Below are 19137 nucleotides of genomic sequence, written 5' to 3'. Positions count from 1 at the left end.
TGCATTTTGATTTGGAGCACACTGATAGTAACAAAAGATACAATTAACACATTTTAAAATAATCACTGGAATACAGAAGTGTTACAGAAGTGTTTCTACTCTCAGTCCATTTGTACAGAAGTTACATGAATTTCAGTGTGACTTGTTAGAAACTTTGAGACTTGGTTTTTTTCTTAACTTGTCAACCAGTCAAGATGGTTGTTGAATTATAGCAAGTAATTCCAACAGAGAGCTGGTATTAGAAGCTGAGAAGAAAACTAAGCTGTTTTTCTGCATAACTGAAATATCTGGTTTTGTTGACTGGTGTTGAGCCCTTTATTTCAGCTGAAGAAAACTGCTGGTGTTCTAAAAGCAAAGTTCCTTTCTTTCTGCAGCAGTCCATTTGGCTCACAACAAAATGAAAGGAACTTAGATTCACAGAGAGAATAAACAAAAAAAGAAAGTGCCCTGGTATTTCTGCTCACTTTATAAATGCAAGCATTATGTGAAGCTATCCAAAGAACTATGCAGAGCTGAAGAAACTTCAGTGTAGTTGTTTTTTAGAGTACTTATTCTTTGTGAATGATTTGGTTATAACTCCTCAAAATGTTAAGATACAAAATGAAAGGTCTTGGCAGTCATTTATGGATAATTCTCAGCTGTTAGTATTTAACACTTCTGTTGCTGGGCTTGTGTTTGATAGGAGGATGGAACACTTCTTCCCTCTCTCCAAAGATGAAATCTGTACTGTGGCTTTAAAACAGTGGTTGGTGCAGGTAGGGTGTAGCAGGTTTTGAGCCCTTAATGAAAAATAGTGGAAATCGGCTTATACTTATCTGGTTCTGTATTGCATAGTCCAACCATGCTGCTTTTAAAATTGGGCTTCCTGCTTACACAGTTAAAATACATCTGAGGAGGAGACTTACTGTTCCAGTGGGACAGGTAATTAAAGTTCTCAGTAGCATTAATAAAGATTTGTGTAAATCACTAATGGGATTGGCATCCTGAGCTCCACTGCATTAGAATGTGCAGTGTGGACCAGCCAGCTTTCACATAAATATTCACTTTGTACTTTCACAAGTGTTTGGGTTGCAGGTTAGTCTATAACATATTTTTCTTCTTTAAAATAATGCCTGTTTTAAAAACACTTGTTTTGAATTCTTCGCATTTCAGGGAACTCTCATGCATCTGCATAGGATGATGTATCTTCCCAAACCTCAAATTAGACTTAAATTCACTGTCTTTGTGCAGCTTGTACAGCATGGGAAAATAATTAGACCTTACCACAGATAGCAGCTATTTTGTTGGAGTTTATGCATTATGCCTGCCTTGTCCATGGGGAAAATGGGAGGAGAAACTGATGATTCCATTTCTTGGCATACAGCAATGGAGTGAAATAACTGTTTTAAATGACTGACATTTAAGGATTGCTTTGGCCAGGGAGAGCATATTAAAAATTGGGAAATTTAGACTTTCAAATTATTCAGCCAGTTGATGCTGAGACATTTGTGGTAAGAAAAAAGACACTAAACCTCTTTCAGCCTGAAGCTGAGTAACTTAATAGTGATCTGTGATCACATGAGGAAGGACAGAGTGATAAGTACCTCCTATGCTTATTAAAGCGTTTGCCTCAAGTTATTTACTTTTAGGTTCACTGGCAGAAAAATCAGCTGTGCATATGGTATTTATGGTTTCAAGTTTGTAACAACACTAAGTTAAGATGCTGTAGCTGGTAGAATAATTTTTCTAGCAAGTCCACCTGATTTTCCCTAAAAAGCTGGAAGGTGACTGTGTGACTGCTATTTTAGGAGTGTATCTTAGATGTTAATCATGTACTCAGTACTTTTATTTTTTGTAAGAAACATTGCTAGCTCCCTCCATCTGCAGTACCTATGTATAAATTTTGTATTCTCAATTCTTACTGCTTCATAAAGTTACCTGGTTTACTATTTAAAAGGTGTGCATATATATATATATATGTATAAGTGGAGCAGGTAGACATGCTTGATTCAGTTATTATATTCTGCTAGGTGTTCTCCATAGTAACTTTTTCTTGCTATTGACAAAACAAAGATTTTGGAGGACTTAGGCCAGATGTGGCAAGCAGGGAAGCAAATAGTGGCATTTCCTATATAATTATGTGATAGGCTAACACATATGCCAGCAAAGGGAGTCTGTGCTCAAAGGTTGGGTCTGTCAGTGGTGAGTACTGAGCATAAGCCAGCTCACTTTTGGCTACTTTGTACAAGTGTTGCAGTCCAACAGAGCTGCTGGTTCTGGTGGGTTGGAGTCTGGAGGCCTCTGCATAATGGGAGCTCTGTATTGCTGCTCTCCAGACACAGCCTTGTGACCGTGGAAATTCTGACTGAGCTTGGAAAGGCAATAGATGTTACGCACTGGGAATATGACTTGAGAAATCTTGTTCTCCTGTTTGTTTGGTTGTTTCTTCCTCCTCCTCCTCCCCTTAATTCTTAGCAGAATTGGAGCCAATTGTGTGAAACACCATTTTGTTTCATTTCTCACCCATTGGTGCCGATTGGGTGAAATGCAGTAAATATGCTCTGTCAAGAGGTGGTGACTGAAGAATAAAATTATTTCCTGGGGAAAAAAAAGTTTTCATTTTATTAAAACCTGCTTCTTCAGATAAGAATATTTTGAGATTTTCTTTATTCTTTTTCTTAACTGAGGCTTGTATGAAGGCTTGACCTAGAGGTGTGTTTTAAATCACATGAATTGGATGTAAGTGACCCCCAGTTTTCAGAAGATACTGCTACTCTGACTGCACTGAATTGTCATTCAGCTAATGATTTAAGTGATTTGTCTAGCCTATATATGTATAGTGACTTTCTCTTTTTTCCTCCCTAAACCTCTTGTTCTTAGCATTCCCATGGTTTGGAATGGATATCGGTGGAACGTTGGTTAAACTGGTCTACTTTGAACCTAAGGACATTACTGCAGAGGAGGAACAGGAGGAGGTGGAAAACCTGAAAAGCATTAGGAAATACTTGACCTCCAATACAGCCTATGGTAAAACTGGCATTCGTGATGTCCACCTGGAACTGAAAAATCTGACCATGTGTGGACGCAAAGGAAACCTGCACTTCATCCGCTTTCCCAGCTGTGCCATGCACAGGTTCATTCAGATGGGGAGTGAAAAGAACTTCTCCAGTTTGCACACTACACTCTGCGCCACGGGAGGTGGAGCTTACAAGTTTGAGGAAGACTTTAGAACGGTATGTGAACAGTTCACCTGGGTTCAGTGGGAAGTGCTTTGGGAAAACAACATGAGAGCCCATCTACTAAAACTTGCTGGGAGAATAACTGATTTTTTTAGTCCATCTTTACTGATTAGGAGCAACAGAATCAATTCACATTTGTTAATTGGTGACATTGCTGAGAACGTGGAGGAGGGAGGGAAGGGTATTTTGCTTGCTGGGTATTTGACTGAAGTATTGCTGTGCAGCATGTTTTCAGTTTTTAGAGTACAGTTGTGATGATCTGATTCTTCATAATCAACTATTAGGGTATTTTATGACAACCTAGAAGCATGCCACAATATGTACTCTCAAACTGGTTATCTGTTGGAAACCAGATCCGAAACCATACAGGCTGGAGATTTGATTTGGCTTCCCTTCCCTTTGTATTCACCTTCAAACAGACTGAAGTCAAGAGTCTGGAAGACCAGCCATGGAGCATGGAGGAGAAACAGTGTGTGGGAGCATAATAATTTCCAGCTAGCTTTTAATTTCAATTCTGCGAGTGTGCCATTTAAAGAAAGGCAGTTCATGAGATAAGTGGGTCTCAGGTCTCCAAGGATTTTAAAACAGCCTTTGCAGGGAACTCCAGAAGCTGATGTAAATGTGAAGTTTTGCACTAGAGTACTCTTCAAAAATTGGTTGTGGTCCAGAAGCATGGAAGAGCTGTTGTACAAGCTGTGTTGAAGAGAAAAAGCATTCAGGAGGCAGTTGTCTGTTGTGCATCCATCTGTATTGGGACATATCTTCATTTATTTTCTGTGTAAAAGAGACTAATCTGATTGCCCCCAACCAGTGTCACTAAGACTAATATGAATTATTTACTTGACTGGTGAGTCTGGTACTTCTGTCCCTAACTTTTGACCTGATCTTGAGGCTGAGGGATAGCTGCTGGGTATGGCAGGTTACAGCTGCTTCTCTGTCTCTGCTTCAGTCTGGGGAGCTCTCATACTGAATCACCAACTGCTGTTGACTGCAGTCCTTGGCTCTGTGTGCTTAATTTTTAACTCCAAGCATCCATTCCTGCTGTACAAGAGGTATTTTTCCTTGTCAATACCCCTCTGTCATCAATGTCCTCACATATCAGATGGCCAGGATTCCGAGGGGAAAAACAAATTCTGTAAGAGCTCAGCATGAATTCAAACTGTTAGGTTGTTGTGCAGTCACTTTCAGTGACTGTTTCCATATCTATGGAAGGACTATCAAGTTTCTGAATTGGTGCAGTAGTCTACCACTAGTGCTAGATTTCTTGTCTTTTAGGCTGATTGCAAGTCCCTTACAAGTTAGAGTCTACTGATGATTAAGTCCTCAAGAACTTGTTTGCTTCACATTGTGTAAGGATGTTGGCACCACAGTAGGAGGTGAGTTTGAGTTCTAGTCAGTGTGGCCTCAGTTCAGGTGTTTTTGGGTATATTTTCTTGTGTCCTGGGAATGATTCAGGCCACATAAGTGACAATGGGAGGTCACTTCAGGACTTTCTGGAATGGTCATTCTCTCCAAATTCGTTCTTCCTGCATCATATAGTAACAGGTGCAGTTGCTTAGTAAGGAAGTTCATGTCCCTCTCTCCCACAGCTGTGGAACTGAGCTGGAAGGTACCTGGTGGCTCTCACAGCTGAGCATTTCTCTGTAGCTTTAGCCTTACAGGCTGTAAGTATGCAATCTACATGGAGAGTTCAGTCCTGTCTCAGCTGCAATATAGTCAGTATAGCAGAGGAGGCCATAGCTGGAGGAGTTGGGGCTGTTTTGCCAGCTATTGAACACAAACACAGGGTCACATAGCAGATGACTGGTGGACTTAGGCATGAAAGTCCACATCTCTGCAGTGTTGCTAACATCCTGTGTGCTGCAACACTAGTAGGTAAAGACAAGCCCTATAAAGGCTGGCTGGGGAGTTTTCTAGCACAAAGCAATCAGTGAATTGCACTCCCACCAAATGAGTGCTTTGGACACCTTTACAGCTATTGAGTTTGTACCTTCCTTTATAGGAAGTGTTTCTTGGCTCTAAATGTAATATCAATAGAGAATTATTGAACAGAATATTATCTATTACATAGAAGTTTGCTTGCTTAATCTCTCTCAAGGGCAGAGTGTTCTGGGTACTGGCACTTAAATTGTCACACTTCATTAGCCATGGTAACAGCAGCTGGCTATCAGTGTGTTCTGCTGTGTATAAATTGACACTGGACAACAACTTCAGGACTGCTCTGTCGAAGCTCTACTTGAAATACCTGTTTCAAGAGGCCACTAGTGCACCTCTGGAAGTAGAGAATATGTGCCAAGTCTAAATCTTGCTATTGCAAGATTGAATATTGTAAAATGCCTTACATGGAGGAGACATTAAATCTTTCTGTTGGTTACTTAGAAGCAGTGTGGAAAAACTAAGGTATGTTTGTGAATATTGTTATATTCATTAAAAAATCTGGCCACATGCTAGTAACTCATTTGATCTAACATGCTTTTGATCTGACCCTTTATTTTCCTGTGTATATGCTTTTAAGTTACTTGTCTTCTGTAGCATTTCTCAATGTGACTGTAAGATTGCATAGATTTAGGACAAAAGATCCAATATATTGCAAAACAACATTGAAATCCCAAGGAAGGAAGCCTTCTAAGATTATAGAAGCTTTTTCTCCTTAAAATAGAGAGGCAGATACCCTCTTGTTACTTGCATCTGTTGCTTTGTCTGGTTCTGAATCCCTAAATAAGTTAAACAGGTTTGGTCTAGACATCTCTGTTGCTTTTGTGTGTTAAAAAATAATGTGGTGAGACATATTCTGTTTACCTTAAGACTGATTTTTTTTCCTATAAAAAGGCAACTAAATTTATGAAGCTACCTAGGTTTAGCTATTTCACCTCCCTCATATGATCAGCAGTTTTGGAGAGGTGGATACTTGAAGAAGTCTCCATGGTCTGCTTGCAGATTGCTGGCAGTATGTTGGATCTTTTGTCAGTCAGTAGCTTGGCAGATCATGTGACTCATTCTGAAGATCTGAGTGCTTCCCCTAGAAGCAGGAAAATTGACTCTATTCATTAAATTAGACCACAGAAATAATTTTACCAACCATATGGTTATACTTAATGTTCATTGAAGAGAGCATCAGTAAGTAATTCACCAAAAGGACTGTTTCCAGCCTTGGGGTTTTTTTCTTGCACTTTTGTTCTTTTTTTACCTCCTCTCTAAATGACTCTGAATGGTCTTTATGGCTGTCTGTCTTTATTTTCAGCTAACAGTGGTCTTAAGGCATGGATGAATCTGCAGCCTAATTCTGATAATCATTCCTCCTTTCCCCAGCTACATACTGTCACTTCATATATATGTAAATGCTCAAGTAACCACTTCTGTAAAAGTAAAGAGTATTTAGACTTGCTTGTGAGATGAATCTCTTTGTGCTCTGTGACTCCTCTTTGATAGCACAGGCACATTACTTGCACAGAAGTTTGCTGTTAATGTAATGAGGAATAAATTTTTAGGCTGCCACTCAGTTTTGTGAAGCAACTCAATGTAAAGGATGGGGAAGGATGAGGAGAAGAAGGACTATTCATACTTCTGGTTAAAATCTGCTCTGTTATAAAATGTATGTTGATTGCAGTGGCTGAAAGGTGGGATCTCTGTATTCCTTTCCTGAACAGACACCTGCAAAACCTGACTTGTCATATTAGAAATTTCACTGCTGTCTTTAGTGGGAGCAGCATCTGTGCTAACAATCCCCAATCACTTAATCAAGAGCATTTGGGACAGGGGAAAAAAGGAAGTCTCTTACCAGCACAGACTCAAACTCAGGCCTTGACCTTCCCATAAAGGAAAATGCCTTAAAAGTGAGCTTGGCTTTTGGATAGTGATTTTCTTGTGCCAATTATTAGCTAATTCTAAGGCTTGACTTTGTAGCATGTGGTCATGCCTGTGCATGACTTATAGACCATGTTCATTTTAAAACAAATAAACTCACTGTCCTGTGTTTAGGATGAGTAAGCTGTGTAACTCTTTCACAGTGTGAGACACTCAAAACCTTCTTGCTGAGGAGGCTGGAGGCAGCTGTTCAGGCCGTAGGGGCTGGGCTGGAGTTGAAAGTGGCATCCAGAGAATGGTAAAGTAACCTCTTCAGAGGGAATGGGAATAAACAATGTGCATCTCTTCCCTGCCAAGAGGGAGGAGGGATCCTCATGGCTCGCTGTGCAAGAGGGCAGAGCTCTGCAGAGAATTCCTGATGAGTGCTTTTTTTGCCCAAAGCTGATATAGAGTGAATCTTCTGCCTCAGTGAATGTTGGACTTGCAGTTTAGGTGCATTAGACTTTGTCTTGTTGGGATGTGAGTGGCTATTTTCAGCTCCATAAAGTAGCAGAGTTAGGGGGTGAAGTGAAGATAATCAAAATACACAGAAAGCAAAGTCCTTATGGAAGTGGAGGAGATGGAAGGAAAAGCTAGATTGTAAGCTATTCTAAGAAATAAAACCTGGAGCAATGCCCAGCAGACATATAAACCAGAGTGATATAATAAATGAGGCTGTTGTAAATGATAATTAAAAGCTTGCAAGATATTATATTCCTAACAGTTTTTGACAGGAAAAAAAAGTCTTACTTCTCATTGAAAGTCCAAGCAAAAAATAAACTTGCAACTGCATTTGGGTTCAGACTTTCCTGTGTCCACCAGAATACAGTAAAAGTGGGTGAAATGTTTAATGATCTGGTGCTTCATTGAAAATATATCTGCACACCAGTGGTGATATACTAGAATTCAACCCTAGTGCATATATGTCATGGCTGCCCTCAGCTCACTTCTAGGGGACTGGGCTGTTCATGTTTACCTTGCTGAAGTGGATGTATTTGCTCAGCCATAATAAAAACCAAATGGGACCCAAGTCTTTGACTTATGTGCTTCTTTCCTGAAAGCAAAAACAAACTGCTGCCATGTTTTTTCTTTTCACACTGCTTGGTACTTGAATACAGCTAATTATTTTTAATGTCATGCACTCTATTTAAAAAAGCAACAGTCCAAACAATAAATCCAAATCTTAATTTCAGCAGGTAACACAATTTTCCAGCACTTCTTGCAAAAGTACAGGAGATGGTCTTTCATTCTTCTTGGAACAGCATCTGTACCAGTAACAACAGACTTTTGGTATCCTTGAAATCAGCTGTGTTTCAGGAGTTTGATGCTAAGATCATAGGGGGAAATGTTGGCTGTTTTGTCTTGGTGTGTTGCACCTGCTTGCAAGCATGGTTGAAGTTCTAAGTCGCTCCTTTTGATGGTCCTTTAGAGTTTCATGAGGTCCAAAATGTTTTGTTCCCTTCCCCAGTATTTAAAAAGCAGTCTTAAAAAACCAGGAATAGCTACAGTCTGGCTATAATGCAGAAAAAATATTCTTTAAAAAACTGTACGTGTGGTTTCCCTATAACCATCATAAATTTTTCCTCCAGGGTCCTGTACACTACTCTGTTCTGCAGTTGTTCTTCTCATAGCACAACTTTCTGACATAACCTCTAGAGAGGCACTGTGCTGACTATAGTTATGGGAATGCAGAGTAGGGTAAGTTGACCATTTTGCTGTCTGAAGGGCTGGAAAATACCTGCAAATGCATTTTGTAAAAGTTGTAGGAAAAACATCCAATTAAAACATGCTGCTAGACACAGCTTCTATTTTTGTTATGCGTGTTTGCATATAAACTTTGGTTCTTCTAAGAAGAAGAGGTTTGTACAGCTGAAAGGTGAGGGTGAGAAGAGTGTGGTAGGTCAGGTGATGGCAGCAGGAAGAAATGTTTGCCTATTTGTAAATTAGTTACAAAGGTTACAGGTACATTTATTTCTGCGAGGAGTTTTGGTGTTTTGAGACACTGTGAGCAAAATCACAGCTGTATATGCAGGGAAAGGGACTGAATTGTGACTATGGCTCTATTGAGGCTTCTTGTACAAGATTGGGTTACCACATTTCTTGAAACTTTGCCCTAATTTCTGTTTAGAAATAAGAACAGTGGTGGCTCAGTAAGCTCTTTGGAGCCTTGGGTGTCTGGTTGCTGAGATTTTGGTTCTCTGAAGGAACGTGGATTGACATGGAATACTGATGCCTGTCTTGATTATTCCAAAAATCAAAACCAGACTGCTGCAGCGACACAGGAAAATAGTCTTTCAGTCTGCTATGAATATCATACATGAAAGAAAGCAGTAATAGGACTTTTCTGCTTATAGTGTATCAACTGTTACATATAGCACAGAGCTATAAAAAGCAGAAGAAATTTTAGTGTGTCTTTTATACATGGAGGTCTGGACCTAATAAAACATCTATGTGTAGTGCTTGAGAAAGAACCTGGTTAGTTTCTCTTGTTCTGTTCTTACAGAATTGGTGAGGTGACTGGATAGTTTGTAGAATCAGGATTTACTTGTGGTGTTGCACTGATGTCAGAAGTGTTCTACTCTGATTTGTATTACTTGTTTGTGTCTTACAAGGTCTCTGGCTAGTGCTTCCCTGTTTGTGAAAATGTAACATGGATCAGACAAAAGCAGCTTGTGGCTGGTTATTTGGCTTACATTAGAATAGAGGTTTGGACAGTAGGGGCCATAAACCTGCTAATGACTCATCTTTGTACAGCAGCTCCTGGTTCACAGCTCATTTATGCATCTGTGTTAGATGGTGTTTGGTCATGCTGCATCCCCCTTACACTGAGGTGAGGAAACTGACACTGTACAGCACATAACCTAGGGAAAGATCATGGGTACAGAATATTTCCTTATGCCATCCAGGTATGTGCAAAGTCTGTTGGACTAAATAAATCCTGTAAGGAGTGATGACTTAGTGGACTCCATGCAATGTTCATTGTGTAAAGGGTGCATGAAGGGTTTATTATGTTGATACCTTGCATCATACCTTGTCTTGCATATATCTTAGAGCTTTTCCTCTTGGTCTAATAGTTAGAAATCAATTAAATCCAAGCCATTTTCAAAGTTGCCTTAAGAATTTTGTGACGTTTCTTGAAAAACTTTCTCACAAATTATGCTTATTCTTTGTATTTGCTAGCTAAATGGTTCAAGTCTTTTATGCTGCGTTTCTCGAATTTTAATTTGTGTAGCAATGTGGTAACCAGAAAAAAAAAAATGAGGGGATTGCAGAAGTTGCAGGAGGAAATACAGAAACAAGAGGAAATGATTTCCATCTTTCTCACTTGTCCTTTGAATAACTGGATCTGTATTGAAGTCTTTGAGACTGCTGGTTTGGGATCTTTTTGGTTTTATTTCTTTTCCCTGGTTACAGGATTTGAGGAGTGGCAAGTAATAAAAAAAAAAAAAAAAGGAAAGACCCAAAGAGTGGGATGGCTTTCATATGATAGAGCTGTGTACCCTAAGTAGAGCACAGACTTAGCAGGGGAGATTTAAATAGCTTAAAAGAATGTAACCTATTGACCATGCCTGTTCCACAGAAATACCTTCCCTCTTCATAGTGACTTAATATAGCTTCCAGAATTAAAAATAGGACATAGTTACCCATGTAAATCTTCTCCATTAGCCATTATAAAAACATCCTGCAGTATGCAAATGCTGGAGAGCCAGCTGCGTACTGTACAACTCCATTATACTCTGTTGCTTTTTTTTGCTAGAAAATAGTTGGGCATGACCTGCTTTGCATGCATGAGGATGAAAATGACCTCAGGATTTGGATGTGAAACTTTACAGTTTATTTTTTGCCCTTTCCTCTACCTACAAATGTAAAGGAGACTTTGTGCAGTTGGTCAGTGTATCCTATTTTGAGGAAGGGATGTTATTTCTAATTCTAGTGAATAGAATGCTGTGGGAAGTAGACATCTGTTGAAGTACAGTCATGGTGACCTGTGAGATCTCAAAGGGAACGTCTTTTGTCAGCTTTTTTTTGTTACTGGTCGTCTGCCTTCTCTTTAAGTTATATTCTGCTGAGAGTGTGTGTCTGACAATCGTTTTGTTTGGATTTTTTATATGGTTTTTCTCCAAACATATGAGTTATGCCTCTGTTTTTCATGAGGAATTTTAAAGTGGTCATTGTAATTTAAAAAAATAAGGGGAATAACTAGTGACATGTACAAAAAAACCAATCCACTCTATATTTAATGTGCGTTAACCTAACATGCACATCTTAATGCTTCTTCTGAAAATTTAATTAAATTACTAGGAAATGTAGCTGCATGATAAGCTAAAGTACTTTGCATCCTGAGGAATGCTGCTGTGTAGGCATTTGCCTGATACTGCCCAAAAGCTGCAGAACACAGCTCCTCTGGGCTGGGAATGAGGTGAAGGACGTTTATTGCATCAGAACATTAAGGAGGATAAAAAATGCAGAGCCCAGAATGTCTCAAAGGCAAAGGAACTAGATGGCATTACTGTATAGCTCATCATTGTTTTGGGAGGTACCTGTTGTCAGGAAGATAATGAATTTTTATTTCAGACTTCATGCTTGGATCTCTGTACTGCTTAAATAGCATAATGTGTTACTATTAAAGTGATCAAAGTGCTTCAGTGGAGCCTTTTGTCCTTCTCACAGTTGTATTATACTAGGAAATATGTGTTTCTTAATTTCTTGTTATTCTTTTACAGATGGCTGATCTACAGCTGTATAAACTGGATGAATTGGACTGTTTGATCCAGGGCCTCCTTTATGTTGATTCTGTTGGTTTCAATGGCCAACCAGAGTGCTATTATTTTGAAAATCCTACAGATCCTGAACAGTGCCAGAAAAAGCCTTACTGCCTTGATAATCCATATCCTATGCTGCTGGTTAACATAGGCTCAGGGGTCAGCATCCTAGCTGTGTATTCTAAGGACAATTATAAAAGAGTTACAGGATCCAGGTAAATTTACTTTTGTTTCTTTCAACTGTTTTCTCCTTCACAACTGAACAGTAGAATTAGAGAGTGTGGTCAGTAGCTAAAACTCCAAATTGTGCATGCATTCCCATTTCTTTTAAAAGCCTACCAGTAGTAAGGCTGCAAATATCCTAGGATAGCTTCAGAGAGGGTATCTCTGTCAGGGAAATCATTCATGTGTTCAATTTTAAACCTGCCTTAAATCTCTTGTTGGTGTTCTTACCTATTTCCCATCTCTTGCTATGAATTTCCAAAATAAAACTGTCACAGCAAATGAATCTTCTCTCCCCTGCATTCTGGTTTTTGGTCCGTGGTATGTATTAAAGTTTCTCATGTATACTGCATATGATGTGCATATATATTGTCTGTTGCCTTACCCAGGGCATACCTTTGCCACAATGGTAGCCATGAGCCCTTTCTCTCTATACAGTACAGATGGACACAAGTTCAGTGGGAGGCATTGGATTTCTTGCACTTCTAGGTCTTTTTCAAGCACAGAGATTTTGGCATCTCTGGTAAATGTGCTTCTAATCCTTTCCACTGTGGAAGGAAAGAGATGACTGCAGTGTGTTGTTGACTTGTTACAGATGATGAAATCAATATTGTCTTGTGGCTGGTGTGCAGAGCTTTCTACTGTTCAGATACTGAGTACATTACAGTGCTATGTGTTCTGAAAAACCCAATAATCCCAGAGCATGGACTAAATAGTGTTCCCATCTGACCTCCTGTGCTTCTTCGTGAAGTGCATGTGGTGTCTCTCTGATCACCTTGTTTTCAGTGGCTGCAGTCACTACAAATAAGTTAACTTTGTCAGTGGCCAAGAAAGAATGAGGAAGGATGAAGAGATTAATAAGTTAAAGTTCATGTCTGTAAGACTGAAAAGTCCAAAGTAGAACTTTAATGAGTTAGCAACGTGTTGAGCACAGTTAAAGTTATGTAGTCAGTAAATATTGTACTTGAGCTGTTACAAAATACTCAAGTGAGTGTTCCTTGCTCAGAGTTCTTGCAGGGAAAGAACATTCGGGGCTGATGCTGGGCTTGCTTTGAAAAGGAGCCAACCAGACTGCTTCCTGCCTCTGGCTAGGGGGACAAGGTCTGCCTTGGCTGCCAGCCCTTACAGATTTACCTTTGTAAGCTCTTCATTCTCTCCTCACTCATTTGAGTGCTCTGCTGGCTGATTATTCTTTGGCAGAAAACTTGTTAGAGTGCTACAAGTAGCAAAGTGGTACCTGTGGTGTTGGGTCAAACCTTATTCTTAGCTAACCCTTTAGTATAATTTCTCCTATTTAAGAATTAAGGACTCAGGTCTTGTTGAGTTAAAGCCACTGGATGACACTTGTGTTAAATAGGAGCTCAGTGTAGAGTGTGTGCACTCCTCTGAGGTAGGAGCTGTGAGATACAGTTGGCACCTGTGTACAGCTTGTTGTAAATGGCAGGCTGAAGGGTTCTGGTAAAAGCTGGCTCAAGCTGCTGGTCTGAAGAGACTGTGCTTTTCTAGCCTTGGAGGAGGAACATTCCTGGGCCTGTGCTGTTTGCTCACTGGCTGTGAGACATTTGAAGAAGCTCTGGAAATGGCTGCAAAGGGAGACAGCACCAATGTGGATAAGCTGGTGAAGGATATTTACGGAGGGGACTATGAGCGGTTTGGCCTGCAAGGATCTGCTGTAGCATCAAGGTGCGTGTTCACTGAGCTGTGTGTGAGCAGTCCCTTGGGAAACCTCCTGTGCACGCTGGGCTGAGTGCATAACCCCTGGACTATGCACTTTGTCCATGTGGAAACATAACTCAATGTATCATGGCATTTGTCCTTAGATCTCTCACCTACTTCTTGCTCTTTTTTTTTAAACAGCTGTAAGTAATGCCTGATGCAGTTTGCTTCCATTTAAATTACAGTTATTTTGGAAGTGTCCTTACTCATTGTTTTGCTTTTCTAATGAGATCCTTTTTCACATTTAGAATCACAAATTAATGGTTATCAAATCAAAGCAAAACTTGATAAATGATAAAATTTTAAGGGCTTTTATCACTCCTGAATATCTCATGTTAAAAGACGTGATCTTCCTCACACAGCTTTGGTCATATGATGAGTAAAGAGAAGAGAGATTCCATCAGTAAAGAGGACTTGGCCAGAGCTACTTTGGTCACCATCACCAACAACATAGGTTCTATTGCTCGCATGTGTGCACTGAATGAGGTAAGTTACTTACCATGAGCTTAAAACCTTTAGAAACAACATAGTGAGATTATCAGGATGCAAGAATGCAAATTGCTGCCCTAGTAGGTGTGTCACTGGCTTTGGTACATATGCATGTATTTTATGTCCTGTCATAATTCTTGTGGCTTGTTACATATATTTATCTGTAAAGATCTCTTTGAGGCATTGAGCTTCAGCCTGGAGTGTTCATCTGTTCTCAAGCTGTAGTACATAAATTTTAACACGTTTGTAATAGTAATTACTGCACTGTTTCTTTGTAGTTATTTGCAGGTTTTACTATAGCATGACAGAATTTATTTTGAATACTGTTTTTCTTTGATTGTTTCCATAGCAGGATGGGTTCAAACTGTGTATACAAGTTCCATTGCATTGTGTCAGAAAGAAGGGAAATGCAGTTCACTTTCCTGCCTCCAACTCCTTTCAGATGCTTATTACATTCATTTGATTATGCATGATAAATAGGGGTGATTGTTGCATCCCTACACTACAGTTAAAAAACAAAACAATCAAGCACAAAAAAACCCACTACAAACCCAAACATTTAGGCCCTTGCTTTTATCTGCAGATTACATCCTTTACAATTGTGTGTTAACTAATACCTTTTATCTGCTCTGAGCAGATAATGAATTTACATAATTTTTTTAATACATAAGTGTTTTAGCTGCACAGCATTCTGTTGGTAGAAAAAAATTGCTGCTGCTTTTATATTTTAATCAACAACACACAGGCAGAGCCAGAAAAATTGAGCAAAATCAACCCATGGAACTCACCAAACTTCTATCTAATCACTTGATTGGGTTCCATCTAGCTTATGGCTTTATCAGAAATAGTAAATAATTAATCACTAGTGATTTTGGTGGGTGTGTGTTTTGATTTGATTTTTAATCAACCTTTGCCACATCTCCCTCTTGGTCCTTCCAAGGCAAAAGGTCCTAATACTTAGTCTTCTTACCTAAAAAAAGAGAAGACACTCTTTTATCCACTGCTTCATTTTGTCTTTTTGTCTTTATTGTTGTAATTTTAAGACTGAATCATCAGATTTTTCATATGGTATTCAGAATGTGGTTGCTCAATGAATTTGTGATAGCATATTGATATATTTTGTGCTCAGAGCTCCTTTACTAACAGTTCATAATATTTCATTTTTGTGAGCATGGAACTGATTTCTAAGAAGTCAACAGTCAAAAGTGACTAATTTGGAGCCTATCATTGTGTCTGCATAATCAAGTGTTTCTCTTTTCCCCTTTCAGTTGTGTCATTTCACTTTTTTAATTTGAACTTTATCTGCCATTTTTCTCAGTCATGAGATATGTCTCCTCACTGCTATGCTGTTCATTTTTTATTCTCTCTTTATTTTGAATGCCATTATTATGTTTGTGGCTCATATTCCTCTCTAGAGGACTTTTAGAATATATTGATCAACATAAGTTGTAGTGCATGCCCCTATCAAAGGCCACTGATAACCTTCCTTCATTGTGAAAAGTGGCTGCAGACATGTATTTTTTTCCTTGGCAAATTGACTCTTTCAGTCAGGATGATTCTCTTTCAGTGTTCTCTTTGCTTTCAGCTTCTTTACAGTGTTGCCTTGTGGCATGGAGTTCAAGCAGCATTGTACAGGGCTATCAAAGCATTGAGAGTTGCAGCAGGGAGCCACATGCAGTGCCTTCAGAGGAGGAGATGGGCTGCTAAGGAAACTAATGCTTCAGAGTCACTGTAAAAGAGCTCCTAACAGCTCTGTTCTGGGGCCAGGCCTCCTAAAAACTGATGTGATCCATAGAATTTTGTGGAGGAATGTGAATTGATGTCTTAAATATTCTTCATTTCACAGTGTCAAAGCAGAATTTATCTAACACTTGAAGTAAATTATTCTGTAGTTTTAGAAAATGAAAACTTCATTGTTTTATATACTGTTAAAAAGAAAAACATACAGTATCATTTCAAGGAAGCTAATCTTTAGATAGCTTGCACTTGGGGGAAAAAAAAACTAGTGCTATTATTCTGCTCAATAATCTAGACACCTAAATTGCTTTTGGGAGACATAGCTCTGACTTACAGCAAGCTTGATGTATCAAATCCTCAAATAAGAGCTAAATAAACAGTTGAATATGATATTCTTTTGTGGAGCTTGTATGTATTAGATTAGGGTAATGCTTACTTTTAGGTTGGCAGAATCAGTTTATGCCCTGAAGCATGACTTTTGATAAGCTTTTCCCAATGATTGCAACTTTAATATTGTGTTGAAAATGACTTGCATATGTGCAGGAAAAAATGAGGCTGGGGAATAAATGAAATATTCTGTCTGCAGAACTTCAAAGCAAATTTGCTTGCACAAAGTTGGCAGTGGGGTAGAAAATTCCACAGTCTGGAATCATTTGGCCACAGACCCTTTGAAATGGCCTGTGCTAGGCACAGCAGAACTGCATAAAGGAAACTGATGTCCTGGTTTATACTTTTCTTACTCACAGAACATGTAAATTCACAGCTTAACAAGCTATCTTGCAAAAATATGTGCAGGGGTTTTCATTGTTATTTATAGAGATTTCCCTATTCAATTATATTGGCAAATATGTGAATATACTGTATTAAGGCTATACTACAGCTTTCTGCACAGGGTAGTTGAAAATCTTACCAAGACTCCACAGAGTGAGGAGTGCCTGTCTTTTCCAGGATGCTGTAATTTGATTAGCTTAATTAAGCATATCACCACCATCTCTTCAGCAATGTAAGATTTCTTTCTTTCAGCTTTGAAAGTTTCAACAGTGGTCAATTTAAAAGTAAATTAACAAGACTCCCAAAAGGGTAGCATGTCAACTTTTGAAGAATGCTAAACTTGTTTTAATCCAGTTCAGAAAATCTAGGAAACTTTATTTAATAAAAATTTTAACATTGTTAACTCAAGGAATATTTGAAACAAAATTGAAATTTGCATGTTGATATACACTGTTATTCCAGTAGATATGACTAGTACTTTTAGATTCAAAATTTGCAGTAATTTTTATACTCTATGCTAGGTATTGCTTCTGGTAATAGTAGCTTTGTTTTTATATTCAGAAAAAAGTCTTGTGCATGTGAAATTGAGGTATAGATTCTAATCAATTTTATGCTATGGCATTACAGGAAATTAATTAGTTGCATATTAGTCCCTCTTTTGTCTGAAGTTGCTTCAGAGACAAAACTGACACGTCCAAGGATGCAGGATGCTCTTGGCCGTGTTCCATAGCAGCATTTGGAACTTTAAGAAGTTCTTATTTTCATTCATAAATTCCTGAGTACAGATGCATGCTGATCTGACTGCAGAGTCTAAGGAGATAGGTGACTGAAGCTAAATTATTTCAGTAAAGTTTGTGTTGCTGTGTTTGGTTTGAGGGCAGCCAGGCATGCTCCTCAGTCAGTCACAGAGGTTGGGTGGATGAGTTACAGTGTCTGGGGATCAGCTCTCCCCAGCACTGAGTATTCATTCCAGTGAGGATGTTCCCTGGGTGTGTCACAGCCAAGGTCCTGGACATGGCACGAGTGTGGCTGCACAGGAATTGCTGCAGAGCCAAGGGTTGATCTTTATGGAGATGAATCAGTGTAGAGGGGTGGCCCTTGCTAAGCTTTTACTCCTGTAAAAGCTTTTATCTCTAGGCTGTGGCCTCCAACTAAATCTTCTAGACCAATTCTGTTGTATGGTCAGCATCATCTGGTACACCAGTGAAAAATGCAGCTGCAATTTTGTGCATAAAAACCAGGCAGAACTGGACTTGGTAAGATAGTTATGGGCATTGTTTAAACACCACACAGAGCTTACTGCAGTGATGTACATGCAAGTAAGGATGGTCTGTGACTTTCTCATTGGCAACCTGGAGCTGATGGTTCAAAAAATCTTAATCTCCTGAATGAAAACTGAGTTCAAATGAGTTTTGATACAAAGGATTACCATACATACCAAGTACTATCCAGCCCCATTTCACTTGCTTTTTGAAAATGGAGTCGCAGTCCTGATAATGGATAATAAAAGATGCTCCTTCCCAGCTCTAATGTAATTCTTCTCAGCCTTCAGAGGTTCTCCATCTGGATTTAATAATCACAGTGATCTCTGGAAAACTGATTGATTTAACATGTGGGGGGGAAGATGTATTCAGTAGCCATATACAATTTAAAATGTATATGTACCATAAACAAACACCACCACAAAAATGCTCATAATCTGAGTCATGTTGGGAAGGTTGTGATATTTATTCAGTATTTTAAGGAAATATTGATCTTCTATGATAATAGTCCCTCACTTTCTTTGGAATAAAACTCTGCACCTCCCTGTTCTTCTAATGTGTCTTACTTAGTGGTCAGTAACTGGAATACTTTTTGACTTTTCAGTTTGAAGTATTTTAATGTAACCTAAAATTCCCACTTAACTTTGTAATAGAGGCAGAGGTACCTGTTAAAGGAGGCAAATCATTTAGCTGAATGTAATTTTTCTGATGTTTTTCAAATTCATTTTTCCAGAACATCGACAAGGTGGTGTTTGTTGGCAACTTTCTCAGAATTAATATGATTTCTATGAAGGTGCTAGCATATGCTATGGATTATTGGTCCAAGGGACAGCTAAAAGCTCTGTTTTTGGAACATGAGGTAAGGAAATATGTGTTGAACTTCTATTTTTAAGTACAAAATTCTTGTAGTTCTTTATTTGTGAACTTGAAAGGGGTGAAAGGCCCTTGCTTTGAATTGAGTGCACAAGCTGAGTTCTTCATAAATGCTATTCTGTTTGCAAATTAATTTGAAAATATTGCTTGTTAACTCCATGGTTTGATCACTGCTTGTGGTATGTGTTGTTAAACATTGCCCATTTCTCATATTTGCCTTCTGACCCTGACAGCAGTGATGTT

The 19137-nt window shown here is 38.9% G+C and overlaps 1 protein-coding gene across 5 annotated transcripts in view; it reads left to right on the top strand.

Moving 5' to 3' along the window:
- Window positions 1-19137, top strand: part of PANK1 (pantothenate kinase 1) — a 46548-nt gene that overhangs the window by 21386 nt on the left and 6025 nt on the right. For all 5 annotated transcript variants that reach the window (XM_079312883.1, XM_079312884.1, XM_079312886.1 and 2 more), the window contains 5 exons: window positions 2860-3212; window positions 11786-12039; window positions 13553-13729; window positions 14125-14248; window positions 18755-18880. In XM_079312883.1, the coding sequence (XP_079169009.1) occupies window positions 2860-3212; window positions 11786-12039; window positions 13553-13729; window positions 14125-14248; window positions 18755-18880 (1034 nt within the window). The remainder of the gene's footprint in view (window positions 1-2859; window positions 3213-11785; window positions 12040-13552; window positions 13730-14124; window positions 14249-18754; window positions 18881-19137) is intronic.

The sequence above is a fragment of the Erithacus rubecula genome (genome assembly GCF_903797595.1).
Source record: "Erithacus rubecula genome assembly, chromosome: 9".
NCBI lineage: Eukaryota > Metazoa > Chordata > Aves > Passeriformes > Muscicapidae > Erithacus > Erithacus rubecula.
The sequence above is the reverse complement of the archived record's forward strand: the minus strand, read 5'-3'. Positions and strand labels throughout refer to the sequence as shown.